Source organism: Vanacampus margaritifer, chromosome 9 (assembly GCF_051991255.1).
Source record: "Vanacampus margaritifer isolate UIUO_Vmar chromosome 9, RoL_Vmar_1.0, whole genome shotgun sequence".
Taxonomy (NCBI): domain Eukaryota; kingdom Metazoa; phylum Chordata; class Actinopteri; order Syngnathiformes; family Syngnathidae; genus Vanacampus; species Vanacampus margaritifer.
This window is the reverse complement of record NC_135440.1, coordinates 19,246,241-19,264,864: the sequence shown is the minus strand read 5'-3', so window position 1 is coordinate 19,264,864 and position 18,624 is coordinate 19,246,241. Positions and strand designations below refer to the sequence as shown.

At 38.9% G+C, this 18,624-nt stretch overlaps 2 protein-coding genes, 1 long non-coding RNA gene and 2 other non-coding genes across 7 annotated transcripts in view; 4 read left to right on the top strand and 1 right to left on the bottom strand.

Annotated features, from left to right (window-relative positions):
• The window catches only part of gabbr1a (gamma-aminobutyric acid (GABA) B receptor, 1a), a 51,398-nt gene extending 44,960 nt beyond the window's left edge, over window positions 1–6,438 (top strand). Inside the window, exons 19-24 of one of the 2 annotated variants that reach the window (XM_077575686.1) lie at window positions 15–119; window positions 219–312; window positions 1,695–1,822; window positions 1,909–2,037; window positions 3,186–3,329; window positions 3,406–6,438. In XM_077575686.1, the coding sequence (XP_077431812.1) occupies window positions 15–119; window positions 219–312; window positions 1,695–1,822; window positions 1,909–2,037; window positions 3,186–3,329; window positions 3,406–3,684 (879 nt within the window). In that variant the 3' untranslated portion in view covers window positions 3,685–6,438. Of the gene's footprint in view, window positions 1–8; window positions 120–218; window positions 313–1,694; window positions 1,823–1,908; window positions 2,038–3,185; window positions 3,330–3,405 lie in introns of both variants that reach the window. The other variant, XM_077575684.1, reaches the window with a different exon arrangement.
• Window positions 1,315–1,386, top strand: trnaq-uug (transfer RNA glutamine (anticodon UUG)). The gene has a single exon. It is a non-coding gene; the product is annotated as a tRNA-Gln (tRNA).
• A 528-nt stretch (window positions 6,439–6,966) lies between the features above and the next one.
• Window positions 6,967–16,081, top strand: LOC144058216 (uncharacterized). Of its 2 annotated transcripts, none has more exons than XR_013295403.1 (3): window positions 6,967–7,219; window positions 7,557–7,642; window positions 11,950–16,081. It is a non-coding gene; the product is annotated as an uncharacterized LOC144058216 (long non-coding RNA). The 2 variants fall into 2 exon arrangements; XR_013295404.1 differs by having other exon boundaries at window positions 7,451–7,642.
• tnfb (tumor necrosis factor b (TNF superfamily, member 2)) lies at window positions 9,260–13,547 on the bottom strand. The gene is made up of 4 exons (XM_077576553.1): window positions 13,378–13,547; window positions 11,925–12,214; window positions 11,726–11,837; window positions 9,260–10,337 (listed from the first exon to the last, which is right to left on the bottom strand). The coding sequence occupies exons 1-4, from the start codon at window positions 13,448–13,450 to the stop codon at window positions 9,853–9,855; spliced, it is 960 nt and encodes a 319-aa protein (XP_077432679.1). The 5' UTR covers window positions 13,451–13,547; the 3' UTR covers window positions 9,260–9,852.
• Window positions 11,421–11,492, top strand: trnaq-uug (transfer RNA glutamine (anticodon UUG)). Its single transcript has one exon. It is a non-coding gene; the product is annotated as a tRNA-Gln (tRNA).
• Window positions 16,082–18,624: the final 2,543 nt, after the last annotated feature.

Sequence of the window (18,624 nt, the reverse complement as noted above, 5' to 3'; positions counted from 1 at the left end):
TGACTTAGCAACAGCTGGAGCCGTGGAAACTGTACGCCACGGTGGGCGTGCTGCTGGCCGTAGACTTCCTGTCACTGGTCATCTGGCAGATCGTGGACCCGCTGCACATCACCGTGGAGGTCAAATTCTCTCGTAGCGCCGTCACCTCTCATCCCTTCAACCTTTCACATTGTCATGCTCCCCTTCCATGATCCTCTCCACCATCTCATCCGGAGCAGGAGTTTACCAGGGAGGCCCCCAAAGTGGACTTGGACGTCCTGATCCAGCCTCTACTGGAGCACTGCAGCTCCGAGAAGATGAACACATGGCTCGGTGAGTTTTCACCGTCTTGCTTTTGTGTCTAATGACAGAACAATGGCGTTCACATTGAACTTCTATGTGGGTCACAAAGTAGGTCAGGGCCTCGTAGCGCTTCACAGACGTCGCCGTAGCACCAGATGAGACATTGGACAGCGGCAAGACGCCTTCTTATTTTCTCTCCCGCTGCTTTTATTCTTTTTTTTTTCTCTGTCAGTCAGCAAGATGCCGAGTGACTTCTTGCACTTTCAACTTCCAAATAAGACGCAGCTAAGAACAGGAATCAAACGCATACATAGTGTAGAGAGAGAGCGAGGGGGACACAGACAGATGGTTTCTTATCTCGTTAAAGCGCAACACATTTTATGTTCGAAGGACTGGATTATTAATTCATGTTGCTTTAATGAGTTGAGCAGACAATATTGATGGTCCCACTGAGATCTCAGAACTCAGATCGCTGGATTCAAAGTCCAGGGTGCTAACCATTACACCACGGAACATACATGCACGCACACAAATGTTGATATTGTCATGAATTCTACAACACTGGATATGAGATACCAAGCAAACTAGACAATTACAATGATTTACTTTCTAGTAAGCAACAGCAAGCTTTTTAAAGTTTTAACTACAACTGATTGTCACACCCAACTAAGTGGGGCGAAATTCGTTCTCCGCCTTTGACCCATCTTCTGAGGGAGCGGTGAGCAGCAGGGATTGCGCTCGGGAATCATTTGGCGATCCAACCACCCAATTCCAACCCTTAACTCATTCACTGCCAGCCCAGTAAAAATCGATCTTTTGACGTCTATAGCCGTCAATGGCAATTAATGTGTTAAAGCTGAATGTCAAGCAGGGAGGCAAATGGGTCCCATTTTTAATAGTCTTTGGTATGACCCGGCCGGGGATTGAACCCACAATCTCCCAGTCTCAGGGCGGACACTCTACCACAAGGCCACTGAGCATTTGTTTTTTAATGTGTGGGTCCATAATGCTAAGCCAAGCTAGCCTAGGGCAGGTTCCATGGTGTAATGGTTAGCACTCTGGACTTTGAATCCAGCGATCCGAGTTCAAATCTCGGTGGAACCTTCTTTACCATATGCTAGGAACTATTGTTGCCAAACTCTGATAATCCTATACAGTGCTGAATTCCAATTGTAGTCCAATTAATACCACCAAGCTAGCCAAGTGCAGGTTCCATGGTGTTAACTAACTAGACTTTGAATCTAGCGATTGGAGTTCAAATCTCAGTGGAACCATCAATGTCAATGCTCGAAGTCTCCAACAATTTTCGACGGCTTCTTTGTGGCTCTCTTTGTGGATTGAGAAACCTGGATTTTCTCAAAGACTGGGAAGCATTTGTAAAACATTTAATTGTCCCACGCTGCCCCCTGCAGGTGTGGTTTACGGCTACAAGGGTCTGCTGCTGCTCCTCGGCATCTTCCTGGCCTACGAGACCAAGTCCGTCTCCACGGAGAAGATCAACGACCACCGGGCGGTGGGCATGGCCATTTATAACGTAGCGGTGAGTGAGTCACTCGCCACTGTTTGCACTATTAGGCCTTGGCGGAGGTCTGCGCTGCAACTGAATTGCTCTATGCCCTCCTGCAGGTGCTGTGTCTGATCACGGCTCCGGTGACGATGATCCTGTCTTCTCAGCAGGACGCCTCTTTCGCCTTCGCCGCCCTGGCCATCGTCTTCTCGGCCTACATCACGCTGGTGGTGCTCTTTGTGCCAAAGGTGACTTGAGTTCAACTGCACTAGTATTAGCATTGCATTGGAAACACTGCCATCTAGTGGAATGTCTGACGAATGCAGCTCCAAAGAGAATTCTTAGTAGCTTACAAGTTTGTTGTGTCCTAATTAACTAAATACAAAGAGGTTAAATACATAATATATTACAATTCTTGTTTACACATTACAATAAGTCGTGAAATAAATAAATTGGTCATGAAATAATAAATAGGCTCAATTCAATTATTTAACATTGTATTTCACAATGCAATATTCTTCAACTATGCATTCACTTTCTGAACCGTTTATCCTCGCTAGTTTTAATATTACACATTAAATTTATTGAATAGTTAGATTAATTCTAGCACATTGTTATGGGGAATTTGTGTTTTGACTAATAATAAAATGAAATATTTTGAACATAAATAAAATAGCTGTTGAGATGAATAATAAATATGCTTAATATTTTTTTTTGCCTATATATAGTTCACAATTTTGTTAATTTACAGACACTTTCAGAAATGATTCCACTTTCTTTAATTCATATTATTAAACCAATATTTTGTGTCAATCTAATTAAAATAAAATAAAATGAGAAATATCAAATAATTTGGAATAAAAATGCGACTATAATTATTTCCTAATATATTTTGCGTTTTATTGGTGGGGGGGGTAATAAATTACTTCACATTTTAATTAATGGCAGATTACTTTTAGTTAGTTTCATTATTAGTTTTAGTTTTACAAAAAAAAGAGTGTATTTCTTGTGCGCAATATTTAAAAAACAAAGTCGTCTGAAGGTGCTTTTCTATTGGCTGCTGCTAGATGACGTCCCTTTTGTGCGACACACTTTCAAATGTCCTTATTCCTGTTAATATCAAAATAAATCTTCCTAAAGTCAGATTTAAAATCATCCCCAAAGGCTCATGCATTAAATGTATTACCAAAGACTAAAACAAAGGATATTTTAGCTATAATTATAGTTAGTTTTAGTTAGTTTTGTAAACATAAAATGTAGTTTCAGTTAGTTTTCGTTTTTTAAAAAGCATTTTCGTTTTTATTTTTATTTCGTTAACGAAATTATTTTTTGAATTTCATTTTTCTTTCGTTAGTTCTTTCGTTAGTTTTGGTTAACTAAAATAACCTTGTTGCAGATGCGTCGTCTGATCACGCGCGGCGAGTGGCAGTCGGAGCAGCAGGACACGCTCAAGACAGGATCGTCGACCAACAACAATGACGAGGAAAAGTCGCGACAGTTGGAGAGAGAAAACAGGGAGCTGCAGAAGATCATACAGGAGGTCCGGGCAACAACACAACACAAAAGTCTGTCCCCGCACGCTTGTGTAAAAAGTTGCATCTCCATTTGCGGTTTAGAAAGAGGAGCGTGTATCGGCGCTGCGTAACCAGCTGGCCGAGCGACAAGCTCTACGCAGCCGCCGCCGCCCGTCCGCCGGCCAGAACCACAACGCGCCGCTGCTGCCGCCCTCGTCCCAGACGGACCCCAAGTCCCTGCTACCCCCGCCCGGCTACCCGAGCGCCGACAATCACTCGCTGCCGCCGTCCTTCTCCAACTCGTCCAACTTGTACCCGGCCGAGAGCAAGATGAGCCGCAACCACTGTCACAACAGCCAGATTCCGCTACTCTACAAGTAGAACCGACCGTGGGGGAAACGTGGGACCCTTGAACGCGTCACGGGGGGGAGCACACTAGGGGTATCGACACCACCTGACAGAGCCGGTCCAAAGCGTGAGCTAGCTATGTAAGCACTTGCCATGGACCATGTGACCACTAGGGGGACCCAAACAGCCATTTACAGTCAACTGGCTTTTGTTGTTGTACTTTCTTTACTTTTTTTGGAGTACTGTTGAGGAAGGACATAGTAACAAAAAAAAAAAAAACGGATAAATGTTTGGATAAAGGTTTATTGTCATGAAGCTTTTGCACATTTCTAGAGTTTTAACAGTTGGTTATTCAAGTTTGTGTTGGGGTTTTGTAGTTTTTGTTTTTTTACCATTTTGTGTGTGTGTTTGTGCATATTGTTTAAACTGTTTTTTGTCACCTTGTTCCAGGTACCTCTGTTCACTATGAATGATCAATAATCAACATTAATTACAGAAACAGAAAGCCCAGTGGAAGCCGTTTGATTATTGATTCCATTTCCTTGATATCCATCTTAGGGTCAATGTACTAATGCACTCTTTGTTGCCATGACAACTCAACCCACTTGTAGAACAACTGTCTTACTACTACTTCTGATATTACTGATGACATAATATTCTACTAGTTGACATCTAGCACTTCACTATTAAACCAGATGTCAACTAGTGCACAGTTTTGCCTCAGTAGTAACATGTAGTCCTACTAGTATGCCAAAGTTGCCCTACTAGTGTTCAGAAAATATCATAAAGTAGTGGGGAAAAAATTAGTTATTCAATAACTTTAATCTCCATCTTAATATCTATGGAGGAGGGCAACCTTGGCATATTAGTACTACCACTAGCATGTTACTAGTGACGCAAAACTGTGCACTAGTTGACATTTGCATGCCACTAGTAATTAAAGTGCCATTAGAAGATTCTAGTGTTAATACTAGTAGCACACAGATGTCACTACTAATAGTATACAAAATTTGTCCTTGTGTTGTGACCAAAAAGTGGCACTATTAGAAGGAAAAAATGTAAATAGTGTGCTGAATTGTCTTACTAGTGAGGACAAAGAGCGTACTAGTACATGGACCTTGCTGGATATCAAGTATGTGGGGGTCCCCGAATCAAATGTTGCCCAATGGAGGCTTGGGCCGGCTCTGCCACCTGACACTGTGACTTGTTGTTATTGGCGTTTGGTTGCCGTGGCAACAGCAAGCACATCTTCAGCACACAAGTCCCTCATCCCGAACCTTTTGGGGAGACATTACAGAACTTTTGTGTCTTTTTCCCCGTACACACGTACACACGTTTGTTCTCTGTGGTCCTGTCGTCCTGTTTTTGTCACGTGTGCGTGTCAAGAGATTTTTAGCCATAAACACTGAAGAAGCGATGAGGACGGCGGTTCACATTTTTACCCCCCAAAATAAACGTCAAAGACACTTTTGTCAGCTGTTACGGTCACACTGTAAATTCAGCTGAAATGTACCCGCATGCGCAAAGAACTTTCTATTTGTGTACATAAATGACCAAGACAAGCACAGCTAAGATTTTTACCTTCCATTTGTATCATTTTTCTTGTTATTTTATTTTTGGTGAAGTAAAGCAGTCACATGACATGACCGTTTTATCTGCTGTTTGCACAAATGCAACAATACAGTTTTAGAAGCTCCTCTCTCTCTCTCTCTCTCTCTCTCTCTCTCTCTCTCTCTCTCTCTCTCTCTCTCTCTCAATATTTTTTATCTTTTTTTCCCAAGCTCCAAATTCTTTGTTATTTTTCTGTAACACACAAATTGTGTTGTTCAAACTCATTTTTTTAAAAATGTACCTATAATTGCTTACAATTTCTTTCCCCATAACAGATCTTGTTTTCTTTTTTGGTAAAGTGAAACAGTCATGACAAAATGATGTTGATGTTAGTCTGCATGCACTGTTCACACCTCCAACAATGAAATTTTGAAATATCTTCTGTATAATTTTTGTTACATGCTTTTTTTTTTTTATACCTTCAATTAAGCCAATCTTGTTTGTTTGTTTTTCCGTAAAGCGACAGTTACATGGCAAGCACAGCTCAGATGGCACAGAAGTTCTGTTGTATTTTTATCTTGAATTTGTTTTGTTTTTGAATAATAGGCAAATCTGTTAAATTGAAATGTGATGTTGGTTTGCATGTGCTGTGGACACCCAAACTCAACATTATTTAAAAACAAAACAAAACTCTTACAATTTTTTTCTTTTTGGATTGAAACTCATAACTCCACTGCTTCTAAAGGTTTCCTTATTTCAGTAACACTTCATCAATTTTCTTTTATCTTTTTTTTTTTTTTCAATGAAAAGCTTCTTTTCATTCTTGGTAAACCGAGGCACTCAAATGACACAACTCTCAAAGACACAAACTTTTTTTTCTCTCTTTTTTTTTTTTAAAGCGCTATGTGTTGTAGATTATTTCAGCGGGCACTTTAAAGAGTTTATGTTCATTATTCTGATCCACGTTAGCTCAGGGTGCAGGAGTGGCTAAGCAAATGAAATAAATAGGCCATATTTATATATATTTATTAAGCGTGCAGTTATATCACAATGTATCATATACAGAACGTCATATGAATTCAGAACTATTTCGGCAAATCTTGCACATGTTCGCCAATGTTTGTGAAAGAGGTCATATTTGTAATCACTATTATCTAAGACCATAAATGTTAATATTGCAAAGTATGTGTATGCAAATATGTGAGTTCCATCAATAAAAATCATTGTTTTTCTTTACATCATGGGATTTTCTTTTTTCTTTTTGAAATCACGTGAATAATCTTCTAGTATCACATACATTTCTGGTGATAGGTGTATTGGAAGGAGCAGACTTCTTAACGTTTTTTTTTTTTTCAATAAAGAGCAAATTACAAATTTTATGACCTCATCATTGCATAACTTTATACTACTTTGTACTTGACTAATAGACTAGACTAATATAATGTAAATATATGTAATAAATATATTAATCTATCAAAGCTTTAAATGATAAAAAAACACAAAAAACATCATAAACTTTTCTTCATACTGTACTTTTTTGCATGCTGATGTTGACTGCATCACCAGACGTGTCCACTAGGTGCCACTATAGTAGCTTTGCAGACACTTTAAAATCATCGATGAAGTCGACAAGTCGTTGAAACTACAAGTCCTAAAATACATTGCAAGCGTGTCGTCACCTAGTTGTTTTTTCTGTTGGCGGTTCGTTCAGTCACTACTCGAAATTACACACGTTAACGCTTGTATAACTTGTTTGAATTCGAGTATTAGTTTTATTACGCACACCAGTGGCACAAAACTCGAATGTAAAACACATCATAAGTGTGTAAATGTTCCATAAATTGGCTCGCTATTTTCGGGTAATTACGGTTAGCTTGGTAGTTCCTGCGCACGGTGGATTGTGACAGTCAAAAGACTCTTGGCGAAACGGCCTATTAGTTTTTTTTTTTTTTTTTTAAAAAAGAGAGAGAGAGAGAGAGAGAGAGGGAGGATACTGAAATTGTGGTTGTTAACACAGGTAATTAAGAATGCATTTTACAAATTTTTGCATTGACACTAAAAGACGTTAGCATGTTTAAACGTCTTCTAAATGTCACAAAAATACATTAGCTTGTTAGTTCCGGAATAACGACTTAACATTTACAGTGCAGTAGTTGTCTTTTATTAAAGCATTGTTCTTTTTTTTAACTTCTAGATTTACCTACATGAACAAGTTTTTATTTTTTATTTATGTATTTATTTTTTACAGCTACAATGTCATCACTACTTGGAATGCCAAATAACATTCAATGGGACACTGCAATATCTACAGGATTAATGACGTAATAAACCTGTCTTCATGACTTCCTTGGCAGAGACGACCAGGATGAGGCTACAAGGAAGAAGAAATCAAATGGCAGTGCAGGAGGGAGGGAAAAAAATGTTGTGGAAAGAACAATGAGTGAGTATTGTCATCACACACATTGATGATTTGTGATACTTTTTATGGAAAGTTTCGTAATGTTTGTAAACAATAGGATATTTACGGGTGGCTATCGCTGAATGAAAACAAAGAGGAAAACTTGTTTCGTTTGGGGTCACACTGCCAGTTATTCCCCTAAAATATTTTTTGAAATCCAGTAGAACCAGAACCAGGATGTCATAAATAGTTGCAGTAGGCATACTGGCAACCATACATACCTCCATCATCAGGTTTGTCAAAAAAACTTTTTTTTTACTGGTATATAAATACTTGAAATGTTTTAGTTTTTTTACCTTCAAAACACAATGGCTAGCATGCTAGCTAGTAGCTACCATCAGCTCTATATCAATTTGTGCCATTAATCCATGCAACATTAGTCGCTTGCTTGTCACTTAGGATGGTAATTACAGTTTGTCTGAATTTCCACCACGTCTATTTTTTAATCAACTTACAGCCTGTACTACGTCTTACTTGAAATCAATTCACTGTTCTTCTCATAACATCCTTTTCGAGTGACACTTCGCATATCGAATTTACAGAAGGTTGAAATCATCATCAAAGCCATTTCCCCCCTTTTTTTTTTTTTGCAATGACATGCAAGACTTTGTTTACTTGTGGCGTCATCTGACCTTTTGTCACTCCAAAGTTCATATGACATCATGGTGAAATGGCCCGTGTCAGTGAAATTGTCTGCCAGCTTCCTTTAGTTTTACTCAGTGTGTAATATGTGGTGAAATTGTGAGCCATGAATTTATCACAACTCAAATGCCATCGTGCAACTAACCACACGACACTTAATTCATTATTATCATTATTTTACTAACGTAATTAATTTTACTTCCACAAATGTAATATTAATCAGAATGTCATGTTTAGATTAGTGAGGTCACATATAGCATATTTTTTTGTCAAGAAATGTTTAAGGTTGACTTCCCGTTTGAAGTTACCGTGACTTGTGCTTTAGCTATAGAATTCTACAGTTGTCCAAGTAATGTCGAGGCCATCCATTAACGATTTAATGAGCCATTTGCAGATTCTCTCTATAGGTCCGTGTGGACTTACACTTGCATGGGTTAATCTTTGAGACACTAAACATTTAGGAACAGTTTTTATGTAGCTATTGGGGTGGACAATACATGTTAATGATCTCATCACTCCTTACTGAAGTATAGTTTAGCACAATTTCCAACATAAATGCTGTGTTAATTTTCGAAACCTTACATTAATATTGGATGCACTTTTTGGGAAAAACACGTGTTTGATGAACTCACAACCCTGAGTATTTTTTTTAGGTGGTACTAAATAACCACTGGTCTGTATGACACGCACAGCCACACGTACACACAGCTGACTACAGTGGTGGTATGTGTGGTATGTGCGTGGGTTGGTCAGATTGGGGTGGGAAACCACTCTGTGGGCTGAGGCTTATGTGGGCCTTCACCTGACACTGCACTCTGAAAGATAGAGGAAATTCCCAATTTTGACCAGACAAAGGGACTGTTTGCTGCCCGTGAAGTCATTTGCAGCTCATGTGTGTGTGTGAGTGCGTGCGTGTTTGGGCCCGGCCGGCTGAAGCAGTTAAGACAACTTCCCCTCTGGTGAGTGAGTGCGTTTTTATTTGTACCAGACAAGACACACAAATTCACATCTGCAAACGTGACTTTGCATAAATAACACCACGTTCCCATGCGGCTTAAATAGAAAATAAATAGAAATAAATAGCGGAAATGAAGTAGCAAACTGTTACAGTTCATATCAGATGGTGTGTGCTCGAGGTCATCTCCATTGAGATTGAAGCAGTTCAGTTCTCAGTCACCGTTGTACGATGAATAAAGGCGGCGGATGTGTTCGGAATCACTCATTTTTGACTTCATAGTGACTATTTGGAATTTTTATATAGTAGATCTAAATAGTTCCTCTAAAAAAGATACTGAGATTTTAATGTAGCAGACTATGTAGAATCTAGGGCCGAAATGATTCATCAAATGCTAACTAATCACTATTTACGGATTTTTAGGGGATTGTATTGGTGAAATGCATCATGGGATATTTTTGATAGTGACAAATGGTTGCTCACTACTCTCCAAGAAGCATTGTGGGATACAATACTCACTACATCAAAGTTTGCGATCTAGTGGACACAGAGTGATGTCGAACACAGCCGTAGACCGGCGAGTCCCGCAGCCCCATCAGAGGGCAAAGACGCCGAAAAAGGTCTTGCCGCCATCCGTCTCCAGCTCAGACAGCTGGTTGGTCTCGGTCCACAGCTGGTCATCCTTGTTGAGCTGGAAGACGGCCCCCAGGTACAAGGCGTTGTACCAGCCCTGCTTGGAGCGCTGGTCGTCCTCGGCCGAGCCGCCGTGCTGGCACGCCGAGCGTACGGCGCTCATCAGCGAGGCCTTGCGACCAACAGAGTCAGAATAGCGCCACACGCGGTGGCTGAGGGGTGCCAGGCGCTTCCCCGAAGACTCCGCCCCGGCCTCCTGGGCCTCCTCCACGCTGCTGTCGCTGCAGGACACGCGGAAGGATGCCTGGCTGTAGACGAAGTAGAGGCCGGTGTGCGGCACCACGATTTGGTTGTTGCGCAGGGTCAGGCCGCCTTGCGCGAAGGCCTGACCCTGGCCGTTACGCCACTGCAGCTGTTCCTTTGCGCTGTCACCTTCCTCGTGAATACCTGACGAGAACATAAAGACAAAAATATGTTAAAGCATCACTGGGCACCTCATGAATGAACCATGAATTTTTTGAATGCTCATTTTTAGTTGATTTAGTCAATTAAGAATGATCCATACATACATAAAATATAAAAGTCAATTTTTTAAAAATGGAAATATACAGTATATATCTAAATAAATTTGATCTATTTTATCAATTGTGAAGGGCACATCATTCATTAGCCAAACCACTTCCCTTCCCCCTCAAAATTCATTATTTTTTAAATGGAAACAGAAAATGTCAAATTATTTCATAATTTAATGTTGTACGCATAGGGGAACTATTTAGCACCAGAATGGGTTCTCAATAGTACCCAGAAGTAGAACGTATGTCAAATCTTTATTTTTCCAAATTTATATTGATATTTTTTTCTTGAAAATTCTTTGTATTATTTTTTACCTTGTATTTCCCCCCCTTAAAATGCTTTGGATTAGTTTTTAATTTTAGATTTTATTCTTCAAAAATTTTCTGATAAGTTTATTTTTCCTCAAAATGATTCAGATAATTTTTTCATATATATTTTTTTCCTCAAAATTATTAGAATTATTTTTGTAGCTTTAAAAAAAAAACTTTTATTGGAAGACATTTATTGAATGACATCAACAGTACTATACATAGAAACCACACTGCCAGATATTTTTTCCACCCAAACCCTTTCTTGTAGCTTTTTAAAATTGCAAATTAAAATGTACTTACTCAGTTAAGAATTTTTTTTTTTTTAAATGATTAAAAGACAATCAGAATTATTTAATCAATTAAGAAAGGCCTGTACATACAAACTTTTCATCAATAATGGATTTCTTATCCAATTGAAAATTGTCATTGAGGAATGGCTCATAAACTTTCTGTCTTTGAATTTTGGCACGGTCCTTTCAAGACAACATGCAATAGGATACACTCTCTTTCAGTTAAGCGATTACAGATTTCATGGTTTGTTGTTGGCAAAATGAAGTGACGTTTTGTAAAAGTACTTTGGAGCTCATTGCAATATCTCTATTAGATAAAGTTATATAGTGCAGTACAATGCAGCTAATAGTGAACGGGTTCCATGGTGTAATGGTTAGCACTCTGGACTTTGAATCCAGTGATCCGAGTTCAAATCTCGGTGGAACCTTATTTGTTTTGTTGTTGGCAGAATAAAACAAAAAAATGAAGGCACACATTTTTTTTATAATATTGGAGCTCATTGAAATAATTTAGAAGAGTAAGATCTACATTAGATGAAGCTATATAAGTTCATTGGTCTTGTGTTTGGCTTTCTGGAATTTGAATCCTTAATTTTGAAAGATCTAAAAAATGTACAGCATTATCACGACACGTCAGGTGCACTTGCACGCTCTAACTCACCTTCGAGGTGAATGGCCGCCTTGGCTTTGCTGCTGATCGTCTTCAGCGTGTTGTGAGGATCTGACTTTTCGTTATCGGCCACCAGTGCCAACGTCGGACCCACCGAAGGTGTCTAGACGGGAGCAAGAAGCATTAGAAGAAAGCCTACCTGGAAAAAAAAAAATTGTGGTCTTTTCGTATTTGAGAAGTTTCTTCTTACCGTTTTCTCTGGTCGTCCGTGCCAGTACCAGGCGAAGAGGAGAACCAGACCCAAACACAGGGCGGCCACCAGGAGGCCTGCAGACAGCTTCCACATCCAGGCCGTGTACGAGCGCTTCTCTACCACCACCACCGTCTTCCCCTCCTGGAGGTTCATTGCCGCCTCCACGTCGGCCGGTGCTGAAGTGTAAGCCACCATGATGCTTTGAGTTGATTGGGCTTTCAGCACCACTCCTGTTTCCTGCTGCTGAGAGAGTGAAGTGTCTGCTACAAGGCCTGTTCTTTTATTGCCTGTGCAGAATGGGGAAACTCCCGTGATGTCACCATTGTAAGACGAGCGGCATCCTCTTGGACCGCATACAAGAAAGAGCACATTAGAAAGAAGAAAAAAAAAAACTCAGACCGCGCATCCGCGCGACTCAGCTGAGGCTTTGAGGTTGTTGGTGTCATTTTTCTGGATGAGCCCACCAAGAATGAGCTGAAAAGTTGCCATTTGCACAATATTCACATAAGAAATAATTAACTCTTTGACTGCCAGACGTTTTCAGAAAAGGGATGCCGTGGGTGCCAGCCGATTTAAGCATTTTGACTGATCTTTCAAGGTCCACAGAAAATGATGTGTTTGGACTATGGAAACACACATACTACCAAATGATAGATGAAGATTGGACTCTCATCTTTCATCAGAAAAAAAAGTTTGTTTCTACCTTATTCCGTTTTTCAGTAATCAACAATAGAAAATGGTTAGTTTCACCTCTGGTTTGGAAAAAAACGTCTTTTAACGTCTTTGGCACCCCTCCATAGGATTTTACTAAACGTTATTTAACGTTTTTGGCAGTCAAAGAGTTAAAATAGAAACCATCTTTGCCCATTTTTTTTTTTTTTTACTCATTCTCTTCTACCAGTTTTCAAAGCAGTTTCCCATTTTGCCAGCAGTTTTATAGCAATTCGACTCATCTTTTAAGACCCATAGAATTTTGTGCAATAACAATATAAGCACCAAACCTACTAAAAGGAATAAACTAGTAAGTACATTTTATTTATATAGCACCTTTCACAGACAAAAAGGTCAAAACGTACTTCACAGGGAAAATTGTTCACAATAAAAACAATCAAAGACAAAAAAACACTTCTTTAAAAAAAAAACACATCTGTTGCTACCTTTTTATGTTCTTAAGTAATCAGCAGTCAAAATATATGATTTTTTTTGTTTCTGACCAAAAAGTGTGAAGAAAAAAAAAACTTTTTGTGAAAAGAAACATAAAACGCACAACATTGACTTTGATGCTTAAAATTTTTTTTTTGCGACACCTCCAACTATCAAATGTCAAAAGTAAGACTAAAAATGGATCACTGAATCATCATTTGCATCTAAAAGTAAGGTCTTTGTTTACATTTTTTGTCCTTGTGTTAAATTAAATTTTAGATATCAAAATGACTAGAGGTATCAGTACCTTGCATGGGTGAGTACTCAAAGAGTGCCGACTCGTACTGGTACTGGTAAAAAAAAAAAGTAGAACTGGACATCCCTACAATTACTGTAACATCGATGCTTATTTCCCTGAGCACTTCTATTGTTTATAGCAATCTGAACAACCCTAAGAAAAAATGGTGCCAAAAAGAGGAAGCAACATTTTTAGTTTTTTTCTTAAAGCGAATCAAAGCCAAACCACAAAGTCATTCCTAGAATCAACTCTTTATTTTATTTGATTTTATTTACCACTTAAATAGCTGCAGGAGACGTCGCGACAAAGCAATCCGCCATCCATGTAAACCACAATGTGATGACTACACTCTTATTGTCCTCGTATCTCTTAATCTGTGAAGCAGGTGAAAGAAAAAAGTAAAAATAGCAACAGGTTATTTTCATTTTTTTTCCCCCATTTGTGTGAACAAGCTGGCAAACTCGCGCTGCTAAAATTCACACTGCATAGCTTCAATTGATTAAATGGTTGTCAACCTAAAATATCACTTAAAGCACTTTGTTATTATTATTGAATTTATTTTGATTCTTTGTGCTCTATATTGCACCACTTCAACAGGGGTTATACTCTCCGACTTGATATTTGTGTTTCATTTTACTTTTTATGCATGTGCAAACTTTACTTTGGAGCCAGCCAGCCTTCTCTCCAACAGTGCAAAAATGCTGCTACTCACCTCTTAACTGGAACATGTAAAAGGGAGCACATTATTTTCCTGGCGTCCATTCACTTGCTGCCTGGACAGTTCAGTGACCATTTGCATTTTTTTTGCCCTGGTCTGGGTGTCTTTTTTTAAAGTTATTTTCATTTTCATTGTTTTAACTTTGTTATTGTTTCCAAATGATGTTATGTTAAACTATATTGTGTTCCATTTGTATTTATGAGCAACACGTTTAAGCGTCAGTTGTTCTTAGGCATATATTTAAAATTGAGTTCAGTTGTATTTTGTCTAATGTTTATCCTGACAATTATAACCAATGCAATGTTAAAAAAACAAAAAAACACACATTTGTGCTGTTTACAATGCATGAAAAAATTGCATACATGTCACATATGGGATGAAAAAAAAAATCTGAATTGGCTTGCAGTGTGACTATCTTAACTCTTTGACTGCCAGACGTTTTCAAAAACGGGTTGTCGCCAGTGCCAGCCGATTTAAGCATTTTGAGTGATCTTTCAAGGTCCACAGAAAATGTTGTGTTTGGACTATGGAAACACACATACTACCAAATGAAAGATTGGACTCTCAGCTTTCATCAGAAAAAAAAAGTTTGTTTCTACCTTATTCCGTTCTTCAGTAATCAACAATAGAAAATGGTTACTTTCACCGAAATTCTCTCTTTTGAAACAAAAAACGGAGAAAAAGAGCTTTTTGTGAAACGATGTTATTTCATGCACTCTAGTGAATTGTACACTTATTTTTGTCCATGAATGATGCCACAAACACCTAAATAGTGCTTTACTTCTGTAAAACGCTTTCACCAACAATGAAAAAGTGTTTTTTGATTGCAAAATACGTTTATTTCCATTCAACAGTGTAACAATTTGACAAAACAATTTCGCAAACTATTTACAAATGTGTGCAACTGTGGTACTACTTACAATTATGTGGATGTTTCAAATACAGTTTTTCTTTTTGTAACGCTCTCCTGCGTACAAAGAGACGCCAGGACTCGCACACAGTTTACTTTCACTTTCACATTGGTCCGTTTTGCGTGCAAACGTTACACTTTCTTGACGGGCTTTTTTTCCGGGGAATAAAAAGCAAGTAGCAGACTGTACACACTTCCTCCGATGAATATGCATTGGACTCTGGGCACTCTCCGTCGTCCGATCGAACGTCCGCCTGTGCGTGCTCGGTTGCGCTCCGCGTTACGACACCGTCATAGCCGCCGCGTCAGCGGTTCCAATTTCGCCGTCAAGCTCGGATTCACCTTCATCATCATCGTCATCAATGTACTATTTTAGCGTTGGTCGATGCCTTTTGTCTTGTAAGTGTAGAGCTGCTTGCAAACGCTCGCCATTGCCCGTTCCCTCCTCCATCTAGCTCCATCTAACGTCTTCTACTGCCGCGTCAATGCTTTCCAACCACGGAGTCACCATCATCTTCATCATCGATGATGATTATCGTCATCAACAATGTGCTTTTTTAGCGATGCTTTTGGTCTTTGAAAAAAACGGCTCTGGCGTTAGCTCCTCGCGACCGGCCGCCATTTTTCCTTTGTTTTCCATTCTGATCTCCTGCTCAACGCTCTAGCTCCGCCTCTACTGACGCCCACCCGATCTTGTCAAAAGAGAGTCATCGCTGCCCTCTAGGGGCCAAAAATAGTCATTAGGCTCAAAAAACCTGCTTAAAACTTTCAGGAGAGCTCCGCAAGCCTTTCCAGCACCCGTTTCAAAAAAAAAAAAAAAAAAAATGGGAGGACGTCTTTTAACGTCTTTGGCGCTCCTCCGTAGGTTTTTGCAGAACGTCATTTAACGTCTTTGGCAGTAAAAGAGTTAAGAATGACTATATGGTGTTTATATTGCGAATTTTAATCTACCGCGTGTGATGAGGAAATAAAGAGGCTATAAACACCTATGTTGAGTTTCAGTTCACTTGACACTTGCCAGCAGCAAAACCGGGGGCGACGGATGGACTCCAATTGACACCCCAATTTTCCTTGCAGTGGTGGAAAGTTTGGCAACAATGAATTTAGTCTTAGTAAAACAGGTTTCCACGCTTCCTGTTACACAACTCAATTTTCCCGAGAAGCTCGATTGTGTCAATGTCGAACCAGTTGAGGCACCTTACTCTTGTCTCGACTTGCATTTGTGCACCTTCTGATCACACAACTTGGAATATTTCCTCAATAACTTTCCCTGCTGCTTGTGGGGCTTGTGTAACAACAAACTCCCCCAGGGAGAGAAAGCTGGTTTCTGATGCAAATGAACAGCATCCTTCTTGTGATGACCTTTTTTTTTTTATTTTCTTTTTCTTTTTAAACAGCCTTGACCGGATTCTTTCTCATTGATCCTTGTCATACATGCGCACGTATTCATCCAGGCCTCAACCCCCCTGACTGCCCCCTTTGATGAGAAGCTGAAATTCCAAAGATGTTTAGCCTAAAAAATGCATTTACTGCAAAGAGTGTGACGCAAGTGCAAGAATGCATGCATTGCGTGTGAGGATGTGAATTGATAAGAATTTAGTGATTACCATTCCATTATTGATACTGCAGTGCTTATCAAATCTCATTGAATGAGGGAATTAATGGATACAAATGGTATACATATATCAATGATATTGTTATTGTTTTGCATTATTACATGGTAGGATCCTTGTGTGATACAAACACAATTTTAGATTTGGATTTCAATTTAGCTCATTTTGTATCCAGATACTGATATATATCTTAAAATTATATGAAATTAATGTCACGTTTCTCTTGATATGTTCTACATATATTAGGGGTGTCAAAATTAAAGCATTATCGCTGAAGGTTAATTTAAATTCTCGAAAGCGCTAAAAAACATTAGCTGAGTTAACTCAGTCTTATTTACTTCCTGTTATGGCCTATAACCTGCAGCCACGCCAAGACGGACAAACACGGATTATAGGTAGTTTTACTTTCAGTTTTACTAGATGCTTGTTGGGAAAATCTCAAGTAATTTGTGCACTCTAAAAAGTGAAATACCTTATTAGTTAGTTGTACATTCTGAGAATTGTTTCTATATAAAAAATAAAAGATGGCCTGTAAAGTCAGTTTTGATCGTTTTGTTTACCAGGTGTATTTCACAGAGGTATTATTTTCAAGGATCAAATAAAGCTATTAGATCAGTCTTTGATGCTAAATATACTTTTTACACTAATTTTCAAGATTTTACTCAAGTTTTGAAGAAAAAAGTAGAAGCAGAAGTAGAAAAATTTGATTAATCATGATTAATTACGGAAAATTGTGCGATTAATTAGTCCCAAAAAAAATCATCTCTTGACAGCACTAACATGTATTTTATAAAACAAAAATTTCCTATTGAAAAACATTTAATCGGATCAAGCAATTGGATGGGCAAGCACCAATACCAGTCGGTAACCGACCTTTTTTTAACATATCTTGTGGCCATTTTACGATCAGGCACACATCTGCGTCTGACAGATGCTCACTAAGAATTTATTTGTAACGTGAGGTGAGGTATTATAACCCAAACGCAGACAGCACACAGGAAACGGGAAAAAGAGAGTCTTTATATACAAAAACACAAAGTAACAACAGAGAGCAGGGCTGAATTCATAAAAGCAAAAACTCAAAACACATGGCTTGCATGGAAGAAACCTCAACATGCTGAGCAAAACCTCGGCTCAGGAACCTCGATGTATTTGCAAAAGTGTTATTCAGTAACCCTTATTAGGGCAATGGACAATTCTATATGATGGAATAAAGGCCTCTATGATAAAAGGAGAATGACTACACAAACCAATAGTGACTAATAGCATAGAAACTGACAACATTAGACATCATAAGGGACATTTACATGAGAATAGACAAACTAAGAGCGGCTAATCATCATCATCAAACATGATCATCATAAGGGACATAGTAACCGTATAAAGCAACCGCTACCTTAACATAATGACCCCCTGAACCGCATAAGCATGATAACTGCATAAGCATAATATTATAAGTGACATTGTAACTGCATAAGCATAATACACCCTAACACAATGACCCAGTGACCTGCATACGCATAATAACTGCATAAGCATAATACCCCACACATCAAAGCACCAATTTACATTAAACAATACAGACATACATCACACGGCCAAGTTGGAAAATACATAACAAAAAAACACATCTTGCATGTGATGTCATCAAGTCATTTGCATCGGAAGAGTAATCGATAAGCGGAATAAACAGGTAAGCAAAAAAAAAATAAAAATGATTCCCAGGATTCAAATGACTGAGAACCAGTTCTCAAGAAGAACCAGTTTTTGATTCCCATTCTTAGTTGTTACCTTAGTGTAGATGCAGCTGTAGCTGAAGTGTGTTACTGGAAGAATCCAACCACTTTTTGGGTCAATTATCACTTTTCACCTGAACTCGTAATCTGTGGTTCTGGTTACTTTCAGTAATGGTTAGGGTTGGGAGTTAGGCCAAGTAAGAAATTAGGTAATTAGAGTTTAGCAGTATCCAGGTCACCCCAATTTATTGTGAAATAATACTGTTGCATTCTGTCCGT